Raw genomic sequence first — 27,596 nt, 5'->3', positions numbered from 1 at the left:
GGAATGAATGTGAAACCAAAAACGTGAGTATTGTGAAAGTAAATCGATGCTGACAGATTTGACGAAACGAGGTCATGCTAGGGGAATACTTACAAGAGTGAAACGAATAGTTCGAGAGACAGAGGGTAAGAGCGGAGGAAGACCAGTTAGTGGGACGCTGAGATAGAGGCATACAGAGATAGCAACAAGCAAATAAGTTAGATAAACAGAGGAAGAGAAAGTAGTTCTGCGATGAGTAAAATATTCCTAGTTTGTTGCTATAATTCTAAATCAAGACACGACTGTCTGTTTATTTGGGTTTCAGTCACAGTCCTTGAATTAGTCTTTAAGAAGCGCCGAAGCGAATCAGCTACTACAAGTGCAACCTGAATGCACTAGATTCCTTCATCAGTAACTAGCAGCGTTTTCAATTTGTCTCGGCCATAACGAAGCTTGAAGTAGCACCATTGGAAACAAAGAGTACGGAATAGTGTAAACGCAGGCGAAAACCAGCATCCTGTCTCCTCTGCGAGAAATGCGGCGGCGTATGAAACTGAAAATACTTAGGAGCTGGTACCAGAAGAGCAGGATGTTGGACTGGATGACGCTGCCGTAGACGGCGTACCTCAGCAGCGAAGGGCCGTCGTAATGCGGTGCTGAGTCCGGTGCTCTCTGTGAACAGTGTGCGATCTCGTCTCACTACCAAAAGCTATATTTCTCACAGGTTACACTGTCTCCGTCCTCAACTATTATTGTTCCCAGCTTGTAACGTAACATGAATAACCAGACTTTTATGCTGCCCAATCATCTATGGTAGTTATCCAGCCGGACATTCTCTATAACAACGTTAGACTAAAACTGTATCCCACACCCTGACTTAAACCCATTCGTTTCCTAAGCAATGGATATTATTAAAACACTTATTGAAACTTTTGAGCATTTAGTTTACGTAAAAACTAATCCTGCAAACTACTCCAATGCATTTCACACTGCACTGATCCACTTAAATATGTTTTGTTATTCGGCTGCAAAGTATTAAATTAATATTCATAAATGAAGAGAATGAATGTCTGTTTGCATGGCCATCTTCCATAGCAGCTGATAAATTTGTCATTGGTTTCTTCGTCTTAAGCTTACCCCAATTAATTATGGAGAATTATACACTAGACGCGTTACATTTTTATTTACAAAGCATCTTCTGTGATAATTCTGAAATTATGGATACATATGTTTGCACATTTTTGTTGTTGTGGATTAAAACCTTTATATAATTGATGTGCAACTTACTTACGGATTTTCTGCCTGCTATTCACATGTTCCGCAAACAGTTGCTTTTCCCTTCGTTGTCAGCGAAGGTTGAGGTCGAAAGAAACTCTGTTGTGCGTACATACTTGGCAATTTTTGCCTTTTTTTTTTCAAAGCACTTTCTCTTATCCTGAAATGGCATTATTCGCACATCATCCCATTTTAGAAATAGAACTGCAGAACCACTTAATATAATACAAACGACCACATCCTTCGTACGTCACCCACTCATTATTAACCCCAGCCAGACTGTACTCACCACTACCATCTCCTTGCACAGTTTCTTTCTTATAATCACTACCCCCCCCCCCCCTCAAATTCATACCACAGCTCCAATTCTCAACCCGGTTCCTCCTCCACCACTCACATCTCTGACGAAGGTATAAGAGATCTTGACTAATTTGCACTAACTCACACCGACCCAACCATGCTCACTAACACACGCACACACACACACACACACACACACACACACACACACACACACACACACAAACACACTTACAACTTACATGAAAAACAAATGATCAAACATAAACACTCTAATACTGTGCTTAGTGCGAACACATGTAACTGGAGTTCTATTTATAAAGTGAAATGAAATGCAAACACCGCTTTAAAAAAAGACATGAAAATGCGAAGTGTATTTGTACAGCAAAGTTTCTTCCGACCTCAAACTCCGCTAACAACGAGGGAAAAAGCAGTGACTTGCAGAATATTTAAGCGCAAGGCAGATCCACCATGAGTAAATTGAACGCTAATTTTATAGATGTTATATCACAACAAAAATGTACGAACATATGTATCCATATTTCCAGAATGACCACAGAAGATGCTTTGTAAATAAAAGCATAAAATTCTCTTCAAGTAATTGCAATATGCTTAAGAAGGAGAACCCAATAACAATAGAAAATAATGAAATTTAAATGGTTGTTGAGTAATGAGAGAAGAGCGAAATGTGCAGAAATATTGTTTTACTAATAATTTTATGACAGCCTGTTGTGTAAGTACCGCAAAGAACGTCCAAGCTGCAACGCAGCACCCCGCTCCGGGCAATGGAGTAGCCGAGAAACTGATGTGGATGCGGTGGAGACGCAGAACAAGAGGCACTATGTAATCCACCTGCGGATGTCTTTTTAAGAGGAAGCAATTAAGATTTGATTTTAAAATAGTCAGTCGCTGCGGTATATTCATTGTGGAGTGATGTGTTCATAATTGCTCCAGACCAGGGCTATTGAATTTATCGTTTATATTTTTAAAAGCTGTTAGGAAGTTTAACATTACGAGGCACAGTGTCTGTAATTCTATTGGAAAAATTCATTATGTTTTTAAATGAGTGAGCGGTAGTTTATTTTACAAAAGGAACTGACGTGAAAGAGTACTCCATTTATTTCTAAACAATTGCATTTAGTTTGCAGTTTTTAAATTCTGCGCTTCAATCACTTTTTCCGTGGATCAACGTTTTGTGTTGAATTGTTTTGCTAGCGGCACCAGTAACGACAGATAGTTTTATATTGCAGTCAGATACTAAATCTAGAGCCGCTGTTATGACATTTCTACTGATAACTTAATTTTCCCGAGAGATTTTTATTTTAGCCTGTTATTGCGGCAGTTCCACACCGGCCAGATTTTAAAACGAGCATACGTTTTCAGCTGGACTGTAGAGCTCTGGATTGGAAGCTATCAAATAACTTTTAAATATGGTAAAATAATGTTTACTTTTAACGAAGGGAACGGCCACAACATGTTTGAATTATGTCTTCCAAAAATAAGTCTTTGTTATCTTCCTTCTGAATCCTAGTGTTCTTTGTTCAGCAACCTTACTGTTCTAGTGGCAGGGAGAACATTACGATCGCGAATGTGTTAGTGATCAGCCGCGAAACATAATGGAATAGAATGACACACTACCCACGGAGTTTAAGTGATTGTGTTTCTTTCTTTATACTTTACATACTTTGTATGACAAAATAACCTGAGTTTCACCGGTTTCGAACACCCACTGGCTATCTTCAGGCTAAAGACATATGCTACATGCGATGACGTGACAACTGTTATTTACAAGTTGACCTAATTTTATTGCACATATCACTGATGCAAATTTTCGAGGAATCTGTCGTTTGTTCTTTGTGTTATTGTCACTTAACTGCTAGTGCGCGAATCGTTAACAAGATATTTTTCTTCGTAGCACTATTTATGCACTTTTTAACGCTAATGCCCTTCGTGTGCGCTGCCCCAGACAGGCGTCGTATAAGCAGGCTTTCAAACTACTTTTGGTATTCTGTCCGTTGAAACTAATAGTTCTGTGTGACTCCCGAAACAAACAGCATATGGTTCATCTCACAGCCTTTCAAAACCCACATCTCAAGCACTTTGTGAAAGTACTATGCATACATTTGCGCCTGAAACCGTACAAAGAGACCATAGCACCAAAGAACTTCAGAGGAGACCCAGTTGCCTGTTACTGCTTCCACTTCCGAAAGTTGAACAGTGTTGGAGACGTTGAGCTGATACTTTCTAAATTTATCATTAATGTAGGTCCAGCATTTCACTTTAATGATACACTACGCACAACAGAGGCTGTGGTAGCCGTAATCAATTCTGGTCTGTTTGGCTTCCAACTTCAACACATTTCTCACATACTTCTGCTAATACCTTTAACACCAGCATTAAGGAGCGTTAAGTCATTGTATTCGTATTTTGAAGACATTTTGAATGCCATTAAAATAGTTTTATCATTCCACTTTGACATATCTATTTACTTACTGATCGATGATGCAGTCCGTGGCCTCCTTTGTCACCTGCCTTCATTCTTCTCTACCCATTGCTTTTCTTTCCAATTACCGACTTCCACTGCCTTGCGATTCGCCTCAGTATCTTCTAGCCACCTTTTCCTGGGTCTTATCTTCTCCTTCTCCCCTCGGGCTTTCCTATAAACACTTTCGCAACACGTCGAGTTCCTGCCATTCTCTGTACGTGACTACCCCGTCTTATTCTTCCTTGCTTGATTTTCATACAATATTCATCTGTCCAAAAAGTGTTTGCAGTTCTGCGTTTGTCCTTATTCTCCAGCTTTCTTTCTCTCTCACTGCCCAAATGTCTCTCTCAAAATATTCCGTTCCCATGTCAACAAGCAGCCCTCTTCCTTTGTAGTCAACACCCACTCTTCCAATCCATACATTAATACAGTTCTTTATATAGTCTAATATATTTTTATTTTTGTAGTCCTACTGACATTTCTGAATATATTCTACAAGTAATAATAGCGTCAGTTTAAAATGCTATCCTTCTTTGAATTTCTGTTGTTGTCCTATTATCTCCTATCATTATCGAACTGAGATATTTAAAATTATCCACTTTTTGGTATTTTTCCCATTTATTTTTATTAAAGTCTCTCCTCTGTCCCTTCCAGGATCCTCTATCACAATTTACCTGATTTACGTGTATTCACGTTCAGTCCTAACTTCCGGACTGCTCCTTCCAATGTAACATAATCATCCTTCAAAGCTCTGACATTCCCAGAAGTTAATCCTGCTTCATCAGCATGCGCCACCACCTGGGCCTGCTGGTTAAAGACTTTCCCCTGAGTTTTCTGACATTTACCGAATTACCCTCTCTAGTGCTAAGTTAGAGAGTTGCACAAAGATAACATCTTTCTGTCGCAGGCCTCTCCTGACAATTCTGGTTCTATTCTGACCTTGCAATCTCTTGCTTCCATTGTCATTTCCGTCAACCTGACTAATTCTAAAGGGGTTCTAAAAATCTTTTGCAGTTTGTAAAATCTTATTTCTGTCTTCGCTGTCGCATGCTTGTTTATAATCAACGTACAACTGATGCAGGTGCTTATCGTATTCATAAAATATCTCTGGCATTTGTCTCAATAAAATTATCTAATTGATCCTGGATCTATTTATCCTAAATCCAGCCTGATAGTCACCCAGTAGTATACTTTCCGCTCATTATTCTACCAGACAGGCTAAAACCTCACTACACACACTACACGAGGCGTATTCGGAGAGTAAGGTCCGATTATGCGCGAAATGAGCACTACTGTGAAAATCCGATGGAACTTTGCACAGATGTGTTGGGCAGTGTCTTCAGTGTGCTTGTCGATCGCTTCAAGTCGCTCTTTTCAGTTCAGAGCGGAAAGTGATCAAGTAGAAATTCCTAAAACAACAGCGTCTGCCGCCAAGTATGTGGATCTGGTGAGATATTTCACCTGATGCAGCCCACATAACATAAATGTCGTGCGTTTCTTTCTTCAAGACAATTCTCAGCCGCATTCTGCAGTGCAATGAAGCTCCTGCAGCGTTTGCAATGGGAAGTGTTTGATCACCCACAATACAGCTCTAAATTGGCTCCCTATGTTGTTCACCTCTGCTCACATGAATCGCTGGCTACGAAGACAACATTTGGGCACAAACAACGAAAGGCAGAACAGCGTAGAGAATTGGCGGAAAGCACGAACGGCTGCTTTCTTTGACGAGGGTACTGGAAAATTTGTACAACCCCTCGACAAATGTCTAAGTCAGAGCGGCGACTATTTAGAGAGGTAGCTGTTGCGAATAAAAAATTTTTGATTTCCACTATGGTTTTCATTTCGCGACCTATCGGACCTTACTTTCCGAACAGCCGTCGTACGCCTAAGAGAGTAATCCCTTGGTAAAAGCTGCACTCTCCCTTATCGCCTTTTTTAAGCAACGGCCAGATTATTGTCATTCTCCAACCCTTAGGCATTTCTTCCTATACCCATATTTCCTTCATTAATTCATTTGCTGAGTAAAATAAACATCCTTGCTTCATAACAATCATTTTATTCTTCAATCTCACTTGTTAATTTGTTGCTTCAGTATATCAATTAATGCAAGAGTTAAGACGATTAAAAACAGGATCAAATTACTTGCCACCCTGCCTGCCATCAAACGCCGGAAACCTTGTCTCGATATCTTGAACCGTTCACATTTTTAATCAGCCTGTAGCTGTTTCAATATTTCCTTCTGCTAATTCGTCATTTTTATCATGTGGTACAGCGATGTTTAATTGAAGTGTGTGTACTCACGAGTATCTTGTGGGTGATGGTCTGCTGGGAGAACTCCGCGCCGGTGTAGAGCGTGCCGTAGACGAGCGAATTGGCGAGCACCGGGAAGCGCAGGAACAGCCGGCGGGCGGCCATTCGCTGCTGCCGCTGCGGCTGCGGCTCGTGCAGCTGCTGACCTGCTGTGCGGGGCTGCCTGACGCGCAGGCGACCGCTGGCATGCGCCGCCGCTGCAACAGACAAACTGGTCAGTCTCTTGCCGGAATAGGCGATCTACACCGCTCTTCGAACGCTGTAAATTAGATTTCTACTGTACGTCGAGCTGCCCTCGGCCCACTAGTCACTATGAGTGTCAGCAGTACGAAACGTGATGGATAATTTTCACGGTTGACGGTTGCTAAGTAAATGTGACTGGATTTGCTGTATGTCCAGGCATATGCTATCTGTTCAAAAGTGAAACTGAAAATTAAAACTGTGTGCCGGACTGAGACTCGAACTCGGGACCTTTGCCTTTCGCGGGTAAGCTGTGAGGACGGGGCGTGAGTCGTGCTTGGGTAGCTCAGTTGGTAGCGCACTTTCCCGCCAAAAGCAAAGGTCCTGAGTTCGAGCCTCGGTCCGGCACACAGTTTTAATCTGCCAGGAAGTTTCATATTTTCGCACACTCCGCTGTAGAGTGAAAATCTCATTATGTTCAAAAGTGTCCGGACACCTACTGGCACCCATTGTTACGGCGTGTATGCACCCTTCATCATGATGGCTAGAAATCTGTTGGCGACGCTTTGTGGGTTTGAAAGTCTATGAAGGAAGGGCAGCCCATTGTTCCTCGTGAACAGAAACCAGGGAAGGTTGTGATGTAGAACTCTGGGGTCTAGCGCGATCTTCTAACTCATCCCATAGATTTCCTACACCTGCATCTACATCTACATACATCCTGCCCAAAACATCATGTGGTGCGTGGCGGAGGCTACCCTGAACCACTACTAGTCAATTCCTTTCCTGTTTCATTTGCAGATACAGCGAGGGAAAAACGACCATCTACATGCCTCCGTGCGAGCCCCTAATCTGCCTAACCTTCGTGGTCCTTAGGCAAAATGTACGCTGGCTGCTATAGAACCGTTCTGCAGTCAGCCTCAAATGCGGTTTTTTAAATTTCCTCAACAGTGTTCCTCGAAAAGAACGTCGCCTACACTCCAGTGATTCCCATTTGAGTTACCAAAGCATCTCCGTAATACTTCCGGGTTGCTCGAACCTACCGGTAACAAATCTAGCAGTTCGCCTCTCAATTCCATCGATGCCTTCCTTTAATCCGACCTGGTGCGGATCCCAAGCACTCGTATACTACTCAACAATGTTTCGCACTAGCGTCTTACATGCGGTCTTCTTTACGAATGAACCACACTTTCCAAAAAGCCTCCCAATAAACCGAACTCGACCATTCGCCTTCCCTGCTGCAATCCTTTTATGCTCATTCCACTTCATGTCGCTTTGCAACGTTACGCCTAGTTACTTAATCGACGTGATTGTGTCAAGCAGCACATTAATAATGCCATACTCTAACATTATCGGTTTATGATAACGTTGGAAACTGAAAAAGTTAGTTAAAATTCGTGCTGCGGCCGGGCCACGAATCCGGACCTTCGTGCTTACTAGGCAGATATGATGACCATTACACCACTTCAGCATTATGGTCAACATCGCTGGACGAACTACCCAAGCCAAATACCCCCCCACACACCAATCCACATCTCCCCTTGTATTGTCACTGTTACCAGGGCTCTCCGATACTGGAATAGCACCCCAGCATTGGACGTAATGGGGAAGTGCTCTACTAAATGTGATCGTATAGATCTTAAATTAATTTTTCCCTGAGACATTTAAATATTTAATGTATCTACGATAACGCAGAAAGCTGAAGAAGTGAATTAAAATTTGCGCTGCGGACTGTACTCATATCAGGGTCTTCTTGCTTACTAGGCAGCCCTTCCCCATTACGTCCAATGCTGGGGTGCTATTCCAATGTGGGAGAGCCCTGTTAATAATTGCAATATAAGGGGAAATGTGAAATGGAGTTGTGTTGGGGAGGGTATTTGACTTGGGTAGTTCGTGCAGCTATGTTGACCATAATGGTGTGATGGTGTAATACCATATCTGCCTAATGATCACCGGCACGGTAACTCAGCGTGTTCGGTCAGAGGGCTGCTCGCATTCTGTAATAAAAAACTGAGTGAAGGAATCAACTTGAAGGGATGTCTCGTGACGTCCGCCCAGACCAAACCAACGAACAATACCGAGAAAAAGAAAAACAAAGTAAACAAAAAGGCCCGCGTTCGAGCCCCAGCTGCAGCACGAATTTTAATTCATTTCTTCAGCTTCCAACGTTATCGTAGATAAATTAGAGACTTAAATGTCTCAGGGAAACTTTAATTTAGGATTATCGGTTTATTTTGCTCACTCATCTGCATTAACTTGCATTTTTTTTTTACATTTAGAGATAGCTCTCATTCGTCTAGAAATTTTGTCTAAATAACCTTGCATCCTCCTACACCTTCCCATACACTAACATACCACCAGCACACAGCTGCAGTTGCTGCCCACTCTGTCCGTTAGGTCATTAATGTATGTAGGAAATAACAGCACTCCCACCACAGATCCCTGTGGCATTGCTGACGATAACCTTGTCTCTGATGAAAATTCGCCGTCGAGGTTCTGTTACTTAAAGTCTTTGAACCTCTCACATACCTGGGAACCTATTCCTTATGTTTGTACTTTCGTTAATAGTCGGCAGTGTGGCACCCTGTAAAATGCTTTACGAGAATCTAGGAATTTTAAATCCACCTGTTACCCTTCATCCATGTTCGCAGTATATCACACGAGAAAAGGGCAAGCTGAGTTTCGCACGATCAGTCCTTTCTAAAACTGTGCTGATTTGTGAACAGAAGCTTTTCCCTCTCGAAGAAATTTATTATACTCGAACTGAGAATATTTTCAAGCATTGATCTGCAATTTTGCGGGCCCGTTCTTTTGCCCTTCTTACAAATAAGAGTCACTTCCGTTTATTTCCAGTCGCTTCGACTTTGTGCTGGGCGAGATTTGCGACAAATGCAAGCTAAGTACGGGGTCAATGCTGTAGAGTATTCTTTGTAAAGCAGAAATGGAATTCCGTCAGGACCCCGCCACCTATTTGCTCTTAACCCTATCTAACGTAATACTGGACGTGGCGTGTAATATCGCTCTGATCGTGTCTGCCAACGCGGGTAGCGTGCACGCGACATGCTGTCAGAAGTTCGTCGAGTCACGTCACGTCACGTCTCGTCACGTCACGTCTTTTTACGAAACAGGTGCTGCGTTCATGATGTCGACTGTTGACTGAGCAGGTATCCGAGTCCGATGTGGGGCTAGTTGGCTGCTGAGGCAGGAGTTCCAAGGACCCATCACGTCTGTTTGTATTTTTGTGTGTTATCATTTTTTCTGTATTTTATCGTGTTAAAGTACAGTGTTGATAGTGTCGTACGACCGATATTTGTATTTGTACTATAAATGTAATTTATAATTTCATTAATTTTAGCGACATTGTGTACTGATTTGAACTCCCGTTATTACAAACATTTTATACCTTCTATCACTTTTGCACCTTCGCCTCTTATAGTCCATGTCGTTAAAAGAATTTTTTTCTTTTATAGCAGATCTCTCCTCTTCAATACGCTCAGGTCATCGTCTTGAAGTCTGCTTGGCTGTACCGGTAAAAGTGCAGTTACCATGTTCATAGCTCTTCCATTGTGTGCTGCTGTAACGGTTAGCGTAACCATGGATGGGAAGCAAACACGTCGTATCATAAATGGAATGTGGATAGCCAGTCACAACGCTCGTTTGTAATTTCCTATGCATCGTGAATGACATGAACTGTTTGTGGCTAGTCCCGGCGGAGGTTCGAGTCCTCCCTCGGGCATGGGTGTGTGTGTTTGTCCTTAGGATAATTTAGGTTAAGTAGTGTGTAAGCTTAGGGACTGATGACCTTAGCAGTTAAGTCCCATAAGATTTGACACACATTTGAACATTTTTTTGTTGTTGACATGAACTGTTGTTTTGTACTAGTAGCTAGACGATTACAGTTCTAGACTATCTGAACACTTCAAACGCTACCTTCCATTACGTGAGTTACTGTGATGTGCAGGTAACCGTGGCTGAGACAGGGTGAGACAAAGTGCGATTTTATCTCGGATTGATTTTTATGCCTGTTCTCGCATTTTCTCCTCTTTAATCACATTCATTTCTACTTTTTTCGTAAGGGCTTTGATAATCTAGTCGTAGAGCGCCCCTAACTCTCCCGAAAACGCACACACAAACACGTACACACACACACACACGTACACACACACACACACACACACACACACACATATATATATATATATATATATATATATATATATATATATATATATATATATATATATATATGACTAACGTACACGTTGATCTACGCTACACATAAATCTGTTAAGATAATCATTTTCTGGTATTCACGTACGTTGGCTTCATCAACTCAGAATTAAATTTCATCCTAACACAGATCAACAAAGCAACAAACAATCTCTGACGACAACCAAGAAAAGTCAGCACGGAAGGGTGTGGGAGGCTCAAATGGTTCAAATGGCTCTGAGCACTATGGGGCTTAACATCTGTGGTCATCAGTCCCCTAGAACTTAGAACTACTTAAACCTAACTAACCTAAGGACAGCACACACATCCATGCCCGAGGCAGGATTCCAATCTGCGACCGTAGCGGTCACGGGGTTCCAGACTGAAGCGCCTAGAACCGCACGGCCACACCGGCACGTGTGAGAGTGGAACTCAATACCGCACTCCAGCTCATAATTACTTCAAATATGATTTCTGTGGGATTCACTCATCAATTCAAGCTGTGAAATTACGTGCCAACCTACCCACAGACACGGAATTCGTATCATATTCGGAAAAGAAATGATTGTGACCCGACACAGTGGATCCGCCCTCACAGCAGAGAGAATGGAGGCTGGAAACACATTTGCGTCACTCAAGGCGGAGGGACAATGTGGAGACTGGCCGTCTGGCCTCGTCTATTCATCCTGTGAGTGGACAGGTGGCTGCCCCTTCAGCAGCGTCTGAGCTGGCATACAGAGAAAGGGATTTACTAGTTGCTAGGAACTCCAACGTTAGGTGTGTTATGGAGCCCTTGAGGCAGATAGCCTCCAGGGATGGAAAGAAAGCCAATGTGCACTCGATGTGTCTACCGGGGGGCCTCATCCGAGGTGTGAAGGTGGCCTTGCCTGCGGCTATCAAGCGTGCGGGTTCCGTCGTCTGCAAGTTGAGGCACACATCGGCAGCAATGACTGCTATCGCATGGGTTCTGAGGCAAACCCCAGTTCATACAGGCGGCTTACAACTCTGGTGTGGGCTACTGGCCTCACGCGTGGGGCGCAAGCAGAGCTCGCAGTTGCATTATTGTTCTGAGAGTTGATCAGGGTCCTTTGGTTTGGAGCCGAGTGGAGGGTCTCAAACAAATGTTTCATTGTCTTTGTGAAGGTCTTGGATGCAGATTTCCAGACCTGCCTTATTGGTCGGGGATTTGTGAAACTCCCCATGATAGGTCAGGATGCACTACACAAAGGAAGCAGTCCTTGTGGACTGCACATGAGGCTATTTTAAGCTAGGCATTAGTTTAAGGTATTCTGATGAACATTCGCCTGTCAGTACGCAGCAAGGGAAGTCAGAGCGCGCTTAAAGACACATCGACTGTCAAAAATTTATTACTAAATTGTCGAAGTATTCGTGACAAAGTTGCCGAATTTACTGGTCTCCTCTCACACTCAGATTATTCTTTGGATTGATAGCTGGTTGAAATCCGAAGTGGATAGCTCTGAGATATCTAGGGAGTCATGGAAAGTATATCGGAAAGACGGAGGCCTTAAGAGGGGGAGTGATCATTTCAATTGACAAAAATATTTTCTATATTGAGGTGGGATGAGCGTGACAGTGCAGTTATCGGGTCGCATGTAACAAGTCTACGTGAAACCAAGTCAATTGTTTGATGTTTTTACCAGCCACCTGACTCTGCTGTGACAGTTCTAGAGTCATTCAAAGAAAGTCTATGGCCAGTAGTGCGTAAATATCCATAACATACATTAATAGTTGAAGGCGACTTTAACCTATCGAGTATAGTCTGGTATGTCTATGGATTCACTGCAGGGAGTGCAGACAGATGCACTTTTTAATACGTTTTCTGAAAACTGTTTTGAGCAGCTAGTTCGGCAGCCGCAGGCAATCGAAATATCTTAGACCTTGTTGCTACAAATAGTCCATACTTTACTGACAACGTCAGTGTGGAAACGGAGATGAGCGATCATGATTTCATTATAGCAATCCTGTTAGAAAGAGCAGATAAGCAGTTGTTAGCATCTCACTTAGACAGTGAACTGATATCGCTGAGTTCCAGTAAGATGAACGTAGAAGAATTCTGGACAAAGTTCAAGCAGATTGTAAATAGTAATCTGGGGACTTTATACCTAGTCAGTGGATTAAGGACGGAAAAGACTCATCATGGTTTAATAATGAGATTTGGAAAATGCCGAGGAAGCATAGGCTGTTGCACTCTCGGTTCAAAAGAGAACGCGGAAATGACGACAAGCAAAAGTTAGTAGAGATTCGTGAGTCTCTGAAAAGAACTGTGCGCGAAGCATACAACTACTACCACAGTCATTCTTTAGCAAAAGAATTAGCAGGGAACCCGAGAAAATTCTGTTCCTAGGTAAAATTCCTAGCCCGCAGCTCGTGATCGTGCGGTAGCGTTCTTGCTTCCCGCTCCCGGGTTCCCGGGTTCGATTCCCGGCGGGGTCAGGGATTTTCTCTGCCTCGTGATGACTGGGTGTTGTGTGATGTCCTTAGGTTAGTTAGGTTTAAGTAGTTCTAAGTTCTAGGGGACTGATGACCATAGATGTTAAGTCTCATAGTGCTCAGAGCCATTTTTTGTAAAATTCCTAAGTTGGTCTAAGACTTCCAAACAGTCACTTGTTGACCATTCTGGTGTGACAGTTGAAGACAGCAAAACGTAATACGAAGTTTTAATTTTCACATTCAAGAAATCGTTTACATGGGAAATCCGTACAAACATACCGTCATTTGACCATCGATCTGAATTGCGGTCCGTTATCTGAAATGACTTTAACAACGTGGCCAACTTCACGTAAGAAATTTTTAACAAAGGCGTTGGATACAGACCGTCCAGTGGCTTTACGTAACGGAGTGAAAGAAACAAATTTTGAAGTAAGTTCAACAGCGACTAGAACGTACGAAAATCCATTCGATGTTCTGACAAGGGGTCCCAAAAGATCAACAGCAGCAAATTCTTTAAATTTAGAAGGAATAATAGGAAACAACGGAGCACGATGTGAGATAGTAGACGATTTCGCCTTTTGACAAAGTTTACAAATAGACAAGGCTCTTCGAATTCTCTTTTCCATATTGTTAAAATAACAAGTCGTTCGAAGAATATGATAACATTTTCGTGGACCAAAATGTGCGTAGCTGAAATGAATGTACCAAATGAGCTTATTAACAAAATCGTCTGGAATGCAAAGTACCCATAACTTGTCATCAACAGTGCAGCGTTTGAAGAGTATGTTGTTTCTAACCAGGTAATAATGCCGAATCTGAGTGTGTGTCTTCTCATGCCATTTACTTTTGATGTCTTTGCAAATCGGATCTTTATCTTGTTCATGAGCAATGTCCTTTAAAGTTGTGGTGATGAAGTTTTCAAAGGCGACTTTCTGAATGTAAAGAATACTGAAATTTTTCTCGAGGTTGCCTTATGTGTTACTTTTCTCAAGCCCAGCCGGTGCGCGTGACAATGCGTCCGCAACAATGTTCTCCTTGCCGGGAATGTAGACTATTGTGAAGTGGAATTCTTGCAGAAACAATGCCCAACGTTTTAACCTGTCATGATGTAATTTTGAAGACATAAGAAATTGTAATGCACGATGATCACTGTATACTTTTACGTGCTTACCAGAAAGAATTTGTTAAATGCCCAAACGATAGCTAGAGCTTCTAATTCAGTAACGGAATAATTTTTTTCAGATTTTGTTAGCACTCGGCTATCAAAAGCAATGGTTTTCTGAACAGTAGTGTCATTTTCTGTGGCTTCTTGAAATAAATGGGCACCAAGACCGACTTTAGAAGAATCCGTACTAAGGCAGAAATCTTGTGACAGATCTGGATGAGCTAGTATTGGCGCGTTAAGTAGCGATTCTTTCAAAGAATTGAATTCCAACTGTGCTTGTTCGTCCCAGTTCCAAATAGTATTTTTTCCAGTGAGAGAATAAAGTTTTGGTGTAACTAGAATTTGCATATTCAGAAAACGACGGTAAAAATTTACGAGACCTAGAAAACTGCGGACTTGTTTTTTTGTGGATGGAACTGGAATGGCTATGATTGCTTCTAACTTTTCAGGATCCGGCTGAATGCCTTCAGAAGAAATAATAAGTCCCAAAAACCTCACCTTTGACCTACCGAATCCAGACTTTTCCAAGTTAACTGTAATTCCAGATTCTGCAAAAATATGTAACATGCTGTTGAGGATGCGATTGTGTTGTGTAAGTAGGCTGTTTGCTGTTTAGGTTTTCTTATTGGTAACGCCATGTAGCCTCTATGAAAATCACTGGCTGTGCTGTGTGCAGTCTGTGGCTAGTTTGCATTGTTGTCTGCCATTGTAGTGTTGGGCAGCTGGATGTGAACAGCGCGTAGCGTTGCGCAGTTGGAGGTGAGCCGCCAGTTCTGATGCAATTCAGGTCTGTCGTTACGATCATATCGTCTGTCGTCATGTCGGTAGATTCCATAGTTTCTTTCTTGTCGGTCACGTGGTGGAGAATTTCTCCCTGAATCGTAACTGTGCGCTGGACCGTTGCGTCTAAAGTTATTCTGTCTCCCTTGATAATAATTATTTTGGTTCCCAAGTTGTCTGTTTCTCTGATTGTGATAGTTACTACCGCGGAGAGGTGATCTTTCCCTGTAATTATTACTACTCTGCCAACGGTTGTCATACGGGTGGTGTCTGTTTTGGTCACGATTTGTGTTGTGAGAATAGCCTTGTCGTGTCCAGTTATTATTTCTTTCATCGTGGAATTGGGACGGATGTGACCTGTAATTGTTGTGTTCCTGTTTTCGCGTTCCGCGATTATCAGTGTCAATTTCTAATTCTTGTAAGAGTCCCTGAAAAGCTTCAATGTCGTCTTTGCAACGTCCTGCCAAAATAATATGTCGTAAATGTTCAGGTAATTTGATTAAGCAAACGCGGATGAGTTCTGAGGGGCTGTATGGGTATGACAGGTACTGATGCTTGTGCAACATGTCTTCAAAATATTTCACAAGACTGGAAAATTCAGATTGTTCGAAATGTTTCATCATTATGATGCTATGTTTTACTCGGTCTTGTGTAGCTTGAGACCAATATGCTGAGAGGAAGGCATGGTAAAATTCTACTTCACTGTGACAATCGTGAATGACCGATCGCATTCTTACAGCTGGTTCATTCTCTAAATAGCCACACATAAATTCTAATCTGTGCTCTAATGACCAGTTGGGAGGAAAACAATGAGAGAATTGATGGAGCCACGCTTGTGGATGAATGTCGTTGCCAGAATTCTTAAATGTTTTAAATTTACGTGTAGTAATGAACAGCTTATAGTCAAAATCATCATGTCGGCGAGTCGCATATCGGTCATTGTTACGTCGTTTCGGCGGTTCCATTTCAAAATTCGGTGCAGCTTGCCAATTTCTTTCATAATTTCCGAAATGTCCTGTGTTATTATTTCGTGGTTGTTCCGTATTTCTATGTCCCTCTTCCCGTACTGGAGCGCGAGTGTCCTCTGAAATATGTAATTCTTGTATTACTTGTGCCAACTGATCTTGTACTTCCCGGATTTCTCTTTTGTACTGTGTATTGATTTGATTTTGATTTTGTTTGAATTTTCTAATTTGTTCATACTCTTCAGTGTCCGTGAAGGCTACAGGTCTTGTGTCATTCAGATCATCGTCTACCTTTGTAGATAAGTTAGGGAACTGATCTGAAAGTTCGGCTACTTTATCCGATAGTGAAATTATTTCCTCTGTGTGTTTTTCTGAACCAAGTTGTGTTGAAATCGTATCTACTGTGTCCTTTAAGTTTTCCTGAGTTTTTGCAAGTTGCGTAACCGAATCGGTAGATGCAACTGAGTCAATTTTAGCTTGCAAGGTGTCGTGATTTTCATGAACAATAGTTTGCAGTTCTTTTATGGCTGCTTCGTGATTCTGTAATGCATTTTCATGACGCGAAAAAATAGGTTGGAAATGCTCACAAATTTGTGTTTTTACGTCATTACAGACTTTTGACATTTCGATTCAATGTTATGTAATTCAGTAGTTAAATCTTCACGTGTTTGTTCAAGTGTGGTGTCTAACTTCCGAAGATTTTGTTCCATTGTGTCTAACTTTTGAAGCTTTTGCTGCGTTTGTCCCATTTGTTGTATTAATTGTAATAACAATGCACTGGTGTCTGAACATGTTCCTCAGTGCTATTCGGCAATGCATTTGAACCGGCAATATTTGCATTTTGAAAAGCAGAAAATGTGTCTTGACTTATTTGAGAAAACGGCGAGGACGCAAAACCTGAACCTACAGTATTTACAAGATTGTGTCCTGTCATTTCGGATTCCTGAGGCAAGCTGCTGCTGACCGATCGATCGATAATGCTTCCCTGTTCACTAATTGTTGCACTGCCTACACCATTATTTGCAGCCCGCTCCATTTCCCTATGCACAATTACCAAATTACTACTTTGAACATTAGTTAATTCATTACTCGGCGGCGCTAACAAACTGATTTCGTCTTCACTGTCATTTCTCAGTTTACTTTGGAGCCTAGTATTACGTTTTTCACACGCCATTATTGTCACAATATTTCACACGACAACACAGAAAAACACAATTTGAAAAGCAAAACAAGAAAACACATTAACATATCATTGAAAATAATATCTCGTTAATTGCAAGCGCAGCTGCGAAATACTTGGTGCAAATCTACGTGCATGCCACAACTATTTTACTGTACAAGAATGAAAAACTACAACTACAAAGGAAATTCTCTCTAAAATTACGCGCTAGCAATAAACAAAGGCTGCACTAATGGCGCAAACTACAAGAAAAAATCAGAAGATTCCAGTGAGGTATCCTCGGCTAAGGGTCGACATATGAAACGTCCCCTTAGAAAAATTATACATGACTGTGTTTAAACTGACACACAATATTTTTAGTGCAACGCAATCTGACTTTCAAAAATTCCTACAAAAGAATGGCCCTGACTAAGATTAACCTATACCTTTCACAAATCACTTACCTCACCAAAAATCTTCGTTACTCGAACTACTGCAATACAGCGAGCGCCACTACTGTCAGCTAAATAAAAGATTCAAACTACTGAAGGCACTAACTACTGATAGGCATAGTTAGCAAATGAAAGATTTTGATAGAGAACAAACAATGTATTTACCTTACTAGTGCTCAAAAGTCATAATATATATAGCAGTTCATGACATCCAGTCTCACAAATTTCAAAACTCCGCCATTTCTCTCCCCACTGCTGGTGGCTCACCTCCAACTGCGCAACGCTACGCGCTGTTCACATCCAGCTGCCCAACATACAATGGCAGACAACAACGCAAACTAGCCACAGACTGCACACAGCACAGCCAGTGATTTTCATACAGAGGCTACATGGCGTCACCAATAAGAAAACCTAAACAGCAAACAGCCTAGTTACAGAGTGTTTGGTATCCTCACCAGGTCGGATTGAAAGAAGACGTCGAAACAGTTTCGAGGCGGACTGTTAGATTTGTTACCTCTACGTTCGAACAACATGCAGATGTTGCGGAGATGCTTCGGGAATGGGATTCTCTGGAGGGAAACTGACGTTCTTTTAGACTAACAGTATTGGGAAAATTTAGAGAACCGGCATTCGAAGCTGACTACAGGACGCTTCTGTTGCCTCCAACATACATTGCGCGTAAGGACCACGATGATAAATTAGGGCTCATACGGAGGCATATAGACGATCTTTTTCCCTCGTTTTGTCTGCAAGCGGACGGGGAACGAAATGACTAGTAGCGATTCATTGTACCCTTGCCGTATGCCGCAAGGTGGATCGTGGAGTATCGATGCAAATGTAGATGTAGATCAACACATAGGCAAAGGCAATAAACACGAATTTAGGTTCGCGAGTTTTTGTCCTATCCGCCACACATCCATGACGTGTGTGACAAAGGCTACCACGAGCCATAGAGCCTGAATGAATGGATTTAAAATCGTTGCACGCTAAACTGCGTGGTCATCACCGCCCCTTCTCAAGATCGTGGTACTGGTGTATAAGTAGTTGCTCTTGTAAAAACTAAAAGGCTACAGAGGCTATTTCTATTCTTTTTATTGATGCTATAACTGTGTTTTCAGCACCTGTAAGCGCTTGAAAATGACTACAATTGCAACAGTGAATATAAATGTACAGTCAGTGGCGAATATGACGCTATTTAGAAAATTTTACGGGACTGTGAGCCCACACGGAATACAATTGGGTTAAATATACCAAGCGAGGCATGTGATACATACTGAAATACCAGAGAACCAAAATTAAGTGAGATAAAAAGATTACTACAATTACTCTCCATATCTAAATCAAATGCAATCAATTCGTTTCATCCGGCGACAGAAATCATTGGATTCAGTGATTCTCACTGGCTGCTCTATATTACCACCCCATTAGCTGCGACCAACGGTCAGTAACACCACGCAATGGAACAGTTACGGACAACGTAATTTAGCTATAGCTGGTTGTTCCTTTCCAAGATTTAAAGTCCTCGTTTTAGGAAACCAACCTGTAGCTAAATAAATCATTTTTTTGACGTCCATCGTATGGCTAAATTTTCTTTTTGGAGTTCATTCCCGCAGTCGTTATAAAGGTCATCTTCAGGATAAGTAAGCTTCTCCCAAGAGAGAAAAGAGTACATGCTCCGATATATGCGCTATACCGAAGTTTCCTTCTCCTACTAACTACGATGAGGTCCTCACCGTTGCCCTAGCATCGGGCCATTGCAACTTGCTCCCAGCCAAATCATCTCGTTCAAGATTTTACCAGGAATATAATCCGAAGATATCTGTTGATAAGGCTACAGTAAAGGCATTTATAGGGCTCTGATATATAAGGTCAGTAGTCCTAATTTATGAAAAGATAAAAAAATTTTAACTATCTTGGAAATGAAATATTTTATTTAGAAGATGAAGCTGTACAAAAAAATTGGTACATTCCAGTATATTTAAAGAATAAGACTAGGAACGAAGCTGAGATCAAAACTTATAAATCTATGGCTGTGAGATCTAGACATTTACCAAACGAGACAGAAATAAGATTCTCGCATCTCAATTGAAATTTATAAGAGCTATCAAAGATTGTAAAAAAAAAATTAGATGAAATACACTACTGCCCATTAAAATTGCTACACCCCGAATATGACGTGCTACAGACGCGAAATTTAACCGACAGGAAGAAGATGCTGTGATGTGCAAATGATTAGCTTTTCAGAGCATTCACACAAGTTTTGCGCCGGTGACGACACCTACAACATGCTGACATGAGGAAAGTTTCAAACCGATTTCTCATACACAAACAGCAGTTGACCGGCTTTGCCTGGTGAAACGTTGTTGTGATGCCTCGTGTAAGCAGGAGAAATGCATATCATCACGTTTCCGACTTTGATAAAGGTCGGATTGTAGCCTATCGCGATTGCGGTTTATCGTATCGCGACATTGCTTTTCGCGTTGGTCGAGATCCAATGATTGTTAGCAGAATATCGAATCGGTGGGTTCAGGAGTGTAATACGGAACGCCGTGCTGGATCCCAACGGCCTCGTTATCACTAGCAGTCGAGATGACAGGCATCTTATCCGCACGGCTGTAACGGATCGTGCAGCCACGTGTCGATCCCTGAGTCAACAGATGGGGATGGTTGCAAGACAACAACCATCTGCACGAACAGTTCGGCGACGTTTGCAGGAGCATGGACTATCAGCTTGGAGACCGTGGCTGCGGTTACCCTTGACGCTGCATCAGAGGCAGGAGCGCCTGCGATGGTGTACTCAACGTCGAACCTGGGTGCACGAATGGCAAAACGTCATTTTTTCGAATGAATCCAGGCTCTGTTTACTTCACTTACCTATGCCTCCGTTTGACTCATTGTATACTAGATGGCGTTGTGTTGCCATGGAGACTTGTATACATCCAACATTCGTCTGTCTTCAATGTGTCCATTGTAGATCACTGTCTGGTAAGGCCATACTTTCTCCTGGCACATCTTACAGTTACTGCTCATAAGGACTTTGTTCAGAATACAAGGCTTACTAGAAGATGTGACTCTTCAAATATCAAGAAACTTTTAGTTTAAGCACGTTGGAGGTTGGAGCTCCAGCACATTGCAGTCTCATTGTTCGAGGCGCACTGGCTGGTATGACAAACGGATAGGTAGAGTAGGACCAGTTCCATGGACTGCACGTTCGCCGGACCTTAAACTGCTGGTGTATGCAACAGATCACCCGATGCAGAAACTCGTCATCGACATGTCACGGAAGCCTGTGAAGCCTTAGAAACTATCAGGAAGTATCTGAAAGAGTGCGACAGTCTATAATTCGACGAGTGCATGCGTGTTTAGAAGCAAGAGGAGACCATTCCGAGGATTTATTATGTTTATATAATGATGGGCTCCAATCACCAAAAGTTGTAAACTTTCATTAGTAACTCGAATGCGAGGAATTTTTAGACATACATGTATGTGAACTTGGCGCAAGGAATCTGTCACCAAAGTTTGTAAGAGCTTCTTTGAAACATTCTATATAGCTTCTCCTTGTAACTGCAGTTTAAGTTTAGATTATAATTTCATTAGAAATTCATTAGCAATTTTTTTTTAAATGTACTGCTGTGATTTCAATTTCATTAGCTTGAGGGATATTTGTTAGGAACGAAGATATTATGCCCAGTTAAAAATGTTTATTTCAGAGCAGCAAATTAGGGCACATCATTAGGAAGGAACTGATCCCCTTCAGCATGGATAGGGGCTCGCAATGATGAGGACATTATCCATTGCGACTGCTAAAAGACCAGATAACAGGGCGCGTTTCGAGTCGTGTCTGGATAGCTATGTCGCCAGAGCACTTGTCCACGAAAGGCAAAAGTCCCAGGTTGGAGTTCCGGTTTTAATCTGGCAGGAAGTTTCAGTGCAAATAATGTTTCAGATACTTGCTGAATGCTGAATATATACAATTGTATCTGAAGAACGTTCCTTAACAGTAACCAGAAGCAGTTAAAAAAGTCACCTGTTGCCTGCAGTCGAGAGGTTCACGCGAATTCCTATCTTCTGTATGAATGAAGATAGAAACCGTGGGTGAATTTTAGCCTCACAGACGTATCCCCTTAAAAAGGCCCATTAGTGATATTAAACGACCTACATGCCAATTGTACAAGCCAATGAGCGAATAAGCGAGCGAGCTAGCTGCACCAGGACGCCCCTATTGGCAACCACATGAACCGGCAACTTACATCCGTTGTTAGGGTACATTTTTAGACTTGGTTAAAAAATTAACGTTCACCTCGAGTTTCTATTTTCATCCTGTTGGAGATATTTTTTGTGAAGACGGATATATCACATACGTAAACATAGATTATGAGACACAGAATTTCCAGTTTGCAGAAGTCAGTTATCGAACTTCTACATGTAGTTGGTCTATTAGGCACGAAAGTCAATAGATAAGTGTAATTATTTCACAGTGTCCCTTGATTTTATTCTTACTACACGTAAGTGTCCCATGTCATTAGGCAGCAATGAACCGCTCTTTCGTGACTAGAAAACAAGTCTCATTAATCATCCACCTTATTTACATTTATTGATCACAGACTGTTCCCAAGAATTGGAAATACACCTGAAAATTTTATCACTCGACTCGTTTGGGAGGTCCATAAAGTGTGACGTACAAACTCAAAACAAATCCAAAATTAGGCTGCCATCAGCCCATAGTGCGACTGAAAGCGCTTGCTGGGCAGTGCATGTCGCGTCGAATGTGTTCTAGCTTGAGTAAATAAAGTGGCAAGTCTCATGTTCTTCATCATTAATTTGTGATATTTTATCAAATAGAAAATGGCCGACAAAGCCAGTGACAGTAGAACAATACTAATATTTGTTTCTGCCAGTTACTATATGTATCTACTTTATCTTGTGGTCGCTATGGACATTATGTCTCTGTGGCTGTTTACATTACACATTTTTTGTTGTGAAGCTCAAGTAAAGCACGCAGGTGACGATTAGAAATTGAGGCTATAAATATTCTTACTGGTAGCAGCAAATGTTTGATAGTAAAAACCATCTGAATTTGTCATTGCTTTTCTGGCCCATAAGAACCGCACTGTGCGACGTTATAATTATCTTTGACACACAGGTGGCTTAATTTTACGTCCGATGTACTTGATTTGAATGAAAAGATGTATTACTTTTTTAATCCTCTAGAGATTACGATATAATTCTGTTGAATTCATAGCTGTTTTTGTTAATCTAAGATAGACTACAAGCACTCTATTTACTTTTTAAGCTGTCGTTGTATGATTCCAGCTCTCAAGTTTTCGAATTATGCCAGACATTACTAATAGACATTGAAAGTCAGAACTAGCAACTATTGCAGTGATGTAATACGTTTCATGGGGATAGCTGAAATGAAATAATCCCTTCAAACTTGATCAAAGGCACTGCTCAAGTTATTTGTTGATACCATATTTAAAAAAAGATGAAAACAGACTTTTGAAGCAACTGAAAATTTTAGTCGAAGCAGAACGTCAAAATACATCGATCTGGATAACTAGTATCACCTAAAAGACAACGTTAATTTTTGATTAATTAAAATCAATTAAACGAAATAATTTGAAATACGTAATAACAAAATTCTTTCCGATTTTTATTGTGGTATGTTTTTCTCTGAGGAAAGTTAAATTCCATTATGATGCACTGTTTCTTGCTTGAAACTGTTATTCGATTCAACTTAAAATTATGTAGAGGATATTTGCAGTTAAAAGACATACTGTAATTATGAGATATGGCTCGCAGATGCCTAAATAATCACAAAACGATTTCAAAAGAAGCTCCTTCAGGTGAATGGGAGCAATGAAAGACAGTGACAGGCTATGGCTGACTTGAAGCAACAGAGGACGCTGACACCTGCTGTATGACGGAACTGTTTTTCCATTTTAAATAATGTTATGGTGGTAACATCGATGACAGTCATATGTAATTCAGACATATGTTGTATTTCCCCTGGAAGTTAAGAACAAACAAACATCCCATGGAGCTTTTCTTTGATATTAAAACCAGAATATAACTATTTCGGAAAAGCTGTGATAGATGCATTTCGGAGTGGGGTGGACATAAATTTGCTTATAAGATGAAGAACTTGAAAAAAAATATAGAAGTGATAAGTAAGGCACAATGTCTGGACTACTATAAGAAGCACTGGGCAACAGGATACGATGTAAATCAAAAACAGGACGAATTATTTTGCACGAAGAAGCGGAAATGATAACGTGATTTTATATTCTTGCCACTTATTGTCGAGCATTCAACCTCCATTCCATAGTTACCAAATCTGCCGTTTTCTGATATCTAACGCAGCGATTCCAGAAGTTGGAGATTCATGGGTCTCGAGAATCGCTGCTTCTTGTGACTTTGCATCAGGTTGTATACGGACGTGTTGACGTCAGTTTGACTACCCAGCTTCTAGTAACCTGTTCCCGATGTTTCGTGGCGACAGTCTGCCTGTAACCTCCTCCCGTATTTCAGCTGTTGTCATCCCTTTGTTTATCAGAGCCATTCGAATAATCCTACCATCTCCTTGAAAAGACTTGTATCTGCTATTCTTGCCACACTTTTGTCCTCTGTGACAACTCCTGTATGGTTAAGGTGCAGTAACAACACAGTCCTGGTAAACAATGTAGAACAGTTTTCGTAAGAAATACATAAACCCAAAAACTACTCCTTGGAGAAAACGTAAATCATAACAACTGTTTGTGGAGATTCGTAATACGCACAGAATTTCCACACGTCTGAACTTGGGCTGACTGCCCCAATGAAGACTAAGTCTAGTTTGAGATTCACTTGACAGCGGAAGCATACAGCAAGCGGTAAGGTCGACAGCCAACACCAAAAGCTTTTACCGTCCCCGCTGTAGAGGCCACATCCTTCTGATGGCAGTGACAGACACTGTCAGCTCCCTTATTCGGTTGTGGGTGGCACACAACACGACGTCACAGATTGCGATGTTTCGAATGAGATCCGAAGAACTGCAGATGCAGTCAGCGTCTGGCCTAGTGACTCGATGGAAGTCTCGTCGATGTGTCTCTGCGCTGGCCAAAATACCAAGACAGCATAGTGGTTCAAGTGTAGCTCCGAGAAGCAAACATGTTCTTGGGGTCAGCGACCTCTAATAGAGCTCGCGCAGCCGCCTGCTGGCCTAGGCAGTCTGATTCATCGTGCCTCTGTAGTTTGCAGATTTAGCCCCTTTCAGGTTAGGCCGCTTGCACAACTTTAATGTGAGAAGGGTTGCCGCGCTGTAGAAAATGGTTCAAATGGCTTTGAGCACTATGGGACTCAACTGCTGAGGTCATCAGTTCCCTAGAACTTAGAACTACTTAAACCTATTTAACCTAAGGACATCACACACATCCACGCCCTAGGCAGGATTCGAAACTGCGACCGTAGCGGTCGCGCGGTTCCAGACTGTATCGCCTAAAACCGCTCGGTCACTTCGACCGGCACCGGGCTGTAGAACAAACGGCTCATACACAGCACAGCACTGAGTCCATCTCGTCATCATTCGTTTTTCACTCATCGTAATAAATCCAAATGGGTAACTTGTCGATATTATACTCCTATGTCCCTCATGTCAATGACCCTACCTTAGTCAGACTCCAAAAGATGACAATAAACGGTAGGTGAATAAGCGGCAAGTGGACCTCCTCTGGTCATGCTGTATTGAATGTCCAACTGAAAATTTCTAGTAACGTTTGTCACACCTAAACGCTATCATGTACTAACATCATCCTTTACTAGCAAGGACTTTTTTTTCTTGGTACTGAAATAAATTCGTATAAGAATGATATTTGAGTCCAGATGTTTCACAAGCACGAAAAAAATGCAGCATTTTCTTTCTTATTTCTCATGTGATCTGTGGAGATGATGTACACTGGGAAGTCCTTATGATGGTCTTTCACTATCGTTTCTCCTATTTTTATGTCAGTGGCTTCTATGTCACAGTGCAGCGACGTTTTAACCAATGATTTGGTGATCTAATTTATTCCACAACCATATCAAATGACTGAGTCATGCTAATTGCGAGTAACTTAACATACTACACAAATATTCTCGCATTTCCTTTTGAAAAAATAGGTTTATGTAAGCGAAGATACATACTTTGACAATGACTTTTGTTCTACTCAGGTCTAATGATTGTTGATACGTAAGTAAGGGAGCCAGTACATTACTTTAACTGTTTGTCCTGCTATTTTTCTGATACATGTACCTTTTTCTGTTGCAGTTGTAGCACTTGAAAATAGCCTAAGGCCAAAATCTAGATTGTGGAATAAAACCTATTGTACAGTCAAATGGCGGTTATATCTTTCAACAAGTTTTATGTGACTGTAGCTCCACACCAAAGTAAAATCTTGTTGTATGTTTGGTAACGTTAAGTTAAAGTGTTCATGGTACACCATTCTTCATTTTCGTCACTGTAGATCTTTTAGCACAGTTACACCAGCAAAGCGGTAGGTTACAGTTTGGCGACTCTTGCAGGCCTTAGAATAGAGGGTACGTGGGAGTCACTGCACTTTGGCGCCTCACCCTTTCAAAGGGGCGGCGGGTGTAACCAGAGGCTGCTGTGGTGGACAAAGGTCGAAAGGAATCGCCCTCTCCTGCCTGCTGTCGTGTAAGCGCGAGGAGATTGGCTTTCGATCCGTTGCATCTGTCCGCCGCAGAAGCCTCTGCCAAAGGCTACAAGTGTTGAGGGACAACTGGGGCGCGAGTAAGACACAAAGCAGTCCTTGTGACGAGGCTGTAGAGGCTGCGGAAGACTGAAAGAAAAAGAGGACGCGAAACACAATGCATCGGCGCTCAAAGGAGGCATCAAAGGTGTCTTGTGCGTCACTCAAAAGGAAAATACGCTGCTAGCAGACTACCATCGTTGCTATAAAAAGGTGAAATAAGGAATGAAGTGATGCTAGAAAGATTATTGACGAAATTATCGGAACAATAAAATTATCTAGGAATGCTTGGCCCTGGAAAACCAGTATACACGGAATGTTATAGTGTAGACCAGTGGTGCTTTACGTAAAACAAATTGCTGCAGACTGCAATATTACGTCATTGAGAGCGTCATCGAAACAACAGATTGCATAACTGAAAGAAACAGTATCACTTCCCCAAGCATAACTGACAAAAATATTACAGACAAGTCTGCTTCCTATTTCCTTGGGCAATTTTCATATATAGCGGATTCCGCACACGTTGCTCCTAGAAGCCGAACCGGAATATTAATTGATTCTTGCGTCGCTAAGAGCTATAAAAACTTCATAGTTATGAATTAAAACCACCATATTTTGGGTACCCTATGGAATTAATTTATTCAGCCAATGGGTTTCGGGTTCACATGGCCATTGTCAGGCCACAATAGTTACGCTCTGACTTGCTTGTAAGCCAAAAACCACTTAACGAAATTGTTTAATAGTGTATAATATCTATATTTTTGGCCTTTCCATTTGTAAGCAGAACAGAAGCTATACAACAATTACTTACTTCAGAATACACTAGCGAAAATCAGTATAAAGACACAATTCCTATGAAAGTAATGGTACTATGAAGCATGAACGTATCTAATTTACTATGAATGTAATAGATACATATAAGACGTAAACAATAATGACGGAATTACATAGTTTCTTTCATAACACTAGTAACACGATAAGATGCTTGAATTTCCTGTATGGAAATTAATATGAAGGCGTTGACTGCCTTGTTGTGTTAGTGCATTGTTAGTGCTTTGTCCAGCCTCCGTTATGGTGGGTCTGACACACCGGTGTCAATGTGTTCTTTTTTCCATTTCCAGGAGTGTATTTGCTGTTTTACAGCAGGTTCGTATATATAATTG

At 41.5% G+C, this 27,596-nt stretch overlaps 1 protein-coding gene across 3 annotated transcripts in view; it reads right to left on the bottom strand.

Moving 5' to 3' along the window:
• The window catches only part of LOC124789393 (mpv17-like protein), a 222,900-nt gene that overhangs the window by 30,408 nt on the left and 164,896 nt on the right, over positions 1-27,596 (bottom strand). The window contains exons 1-2 of one of the 3 annotated variants that reach the window (XM_047256727.1): positions 6,341-6,523; positions 557-651 (exon numbers count right to left, since the gene is read on the bottom strand). In XM_047256727.1, the coding sequence (XP_047112683.1) occupies positions 557-651; positions 6,341-6,454 (209 nt within the window). In that variant the 5' untranslated portion in view covers positions 6,455-6,523. Of the gene's footprint in view, positions 1-556; positions 652-6,340; positions 6,547-27,596 lie in introns of those variants that run through there. The other 2 variants (XM_047256729.1, XM_047256728.1) reach the window with 2 other exon arrangements.

Source organism: Schistocerca piceifrons, chromosome 3 (genome assembly GCF_021461385.2).
Source record: "Schistocerca piceifrons isolate TAMUIC-IGC-003096 chromosome 3, iqSchPice1.1, whole genome shotgun sequence".
Taxonomy (NCBI): Eukaryota; Metazoa; Arthropoda; class Insecta; order Orthoptera; family Acrididae; genus Schistocerca; species Schistocerca piceifrons.
This window is presented reverse-complemented; position numbering and strand designations above follow the sequence as displayed.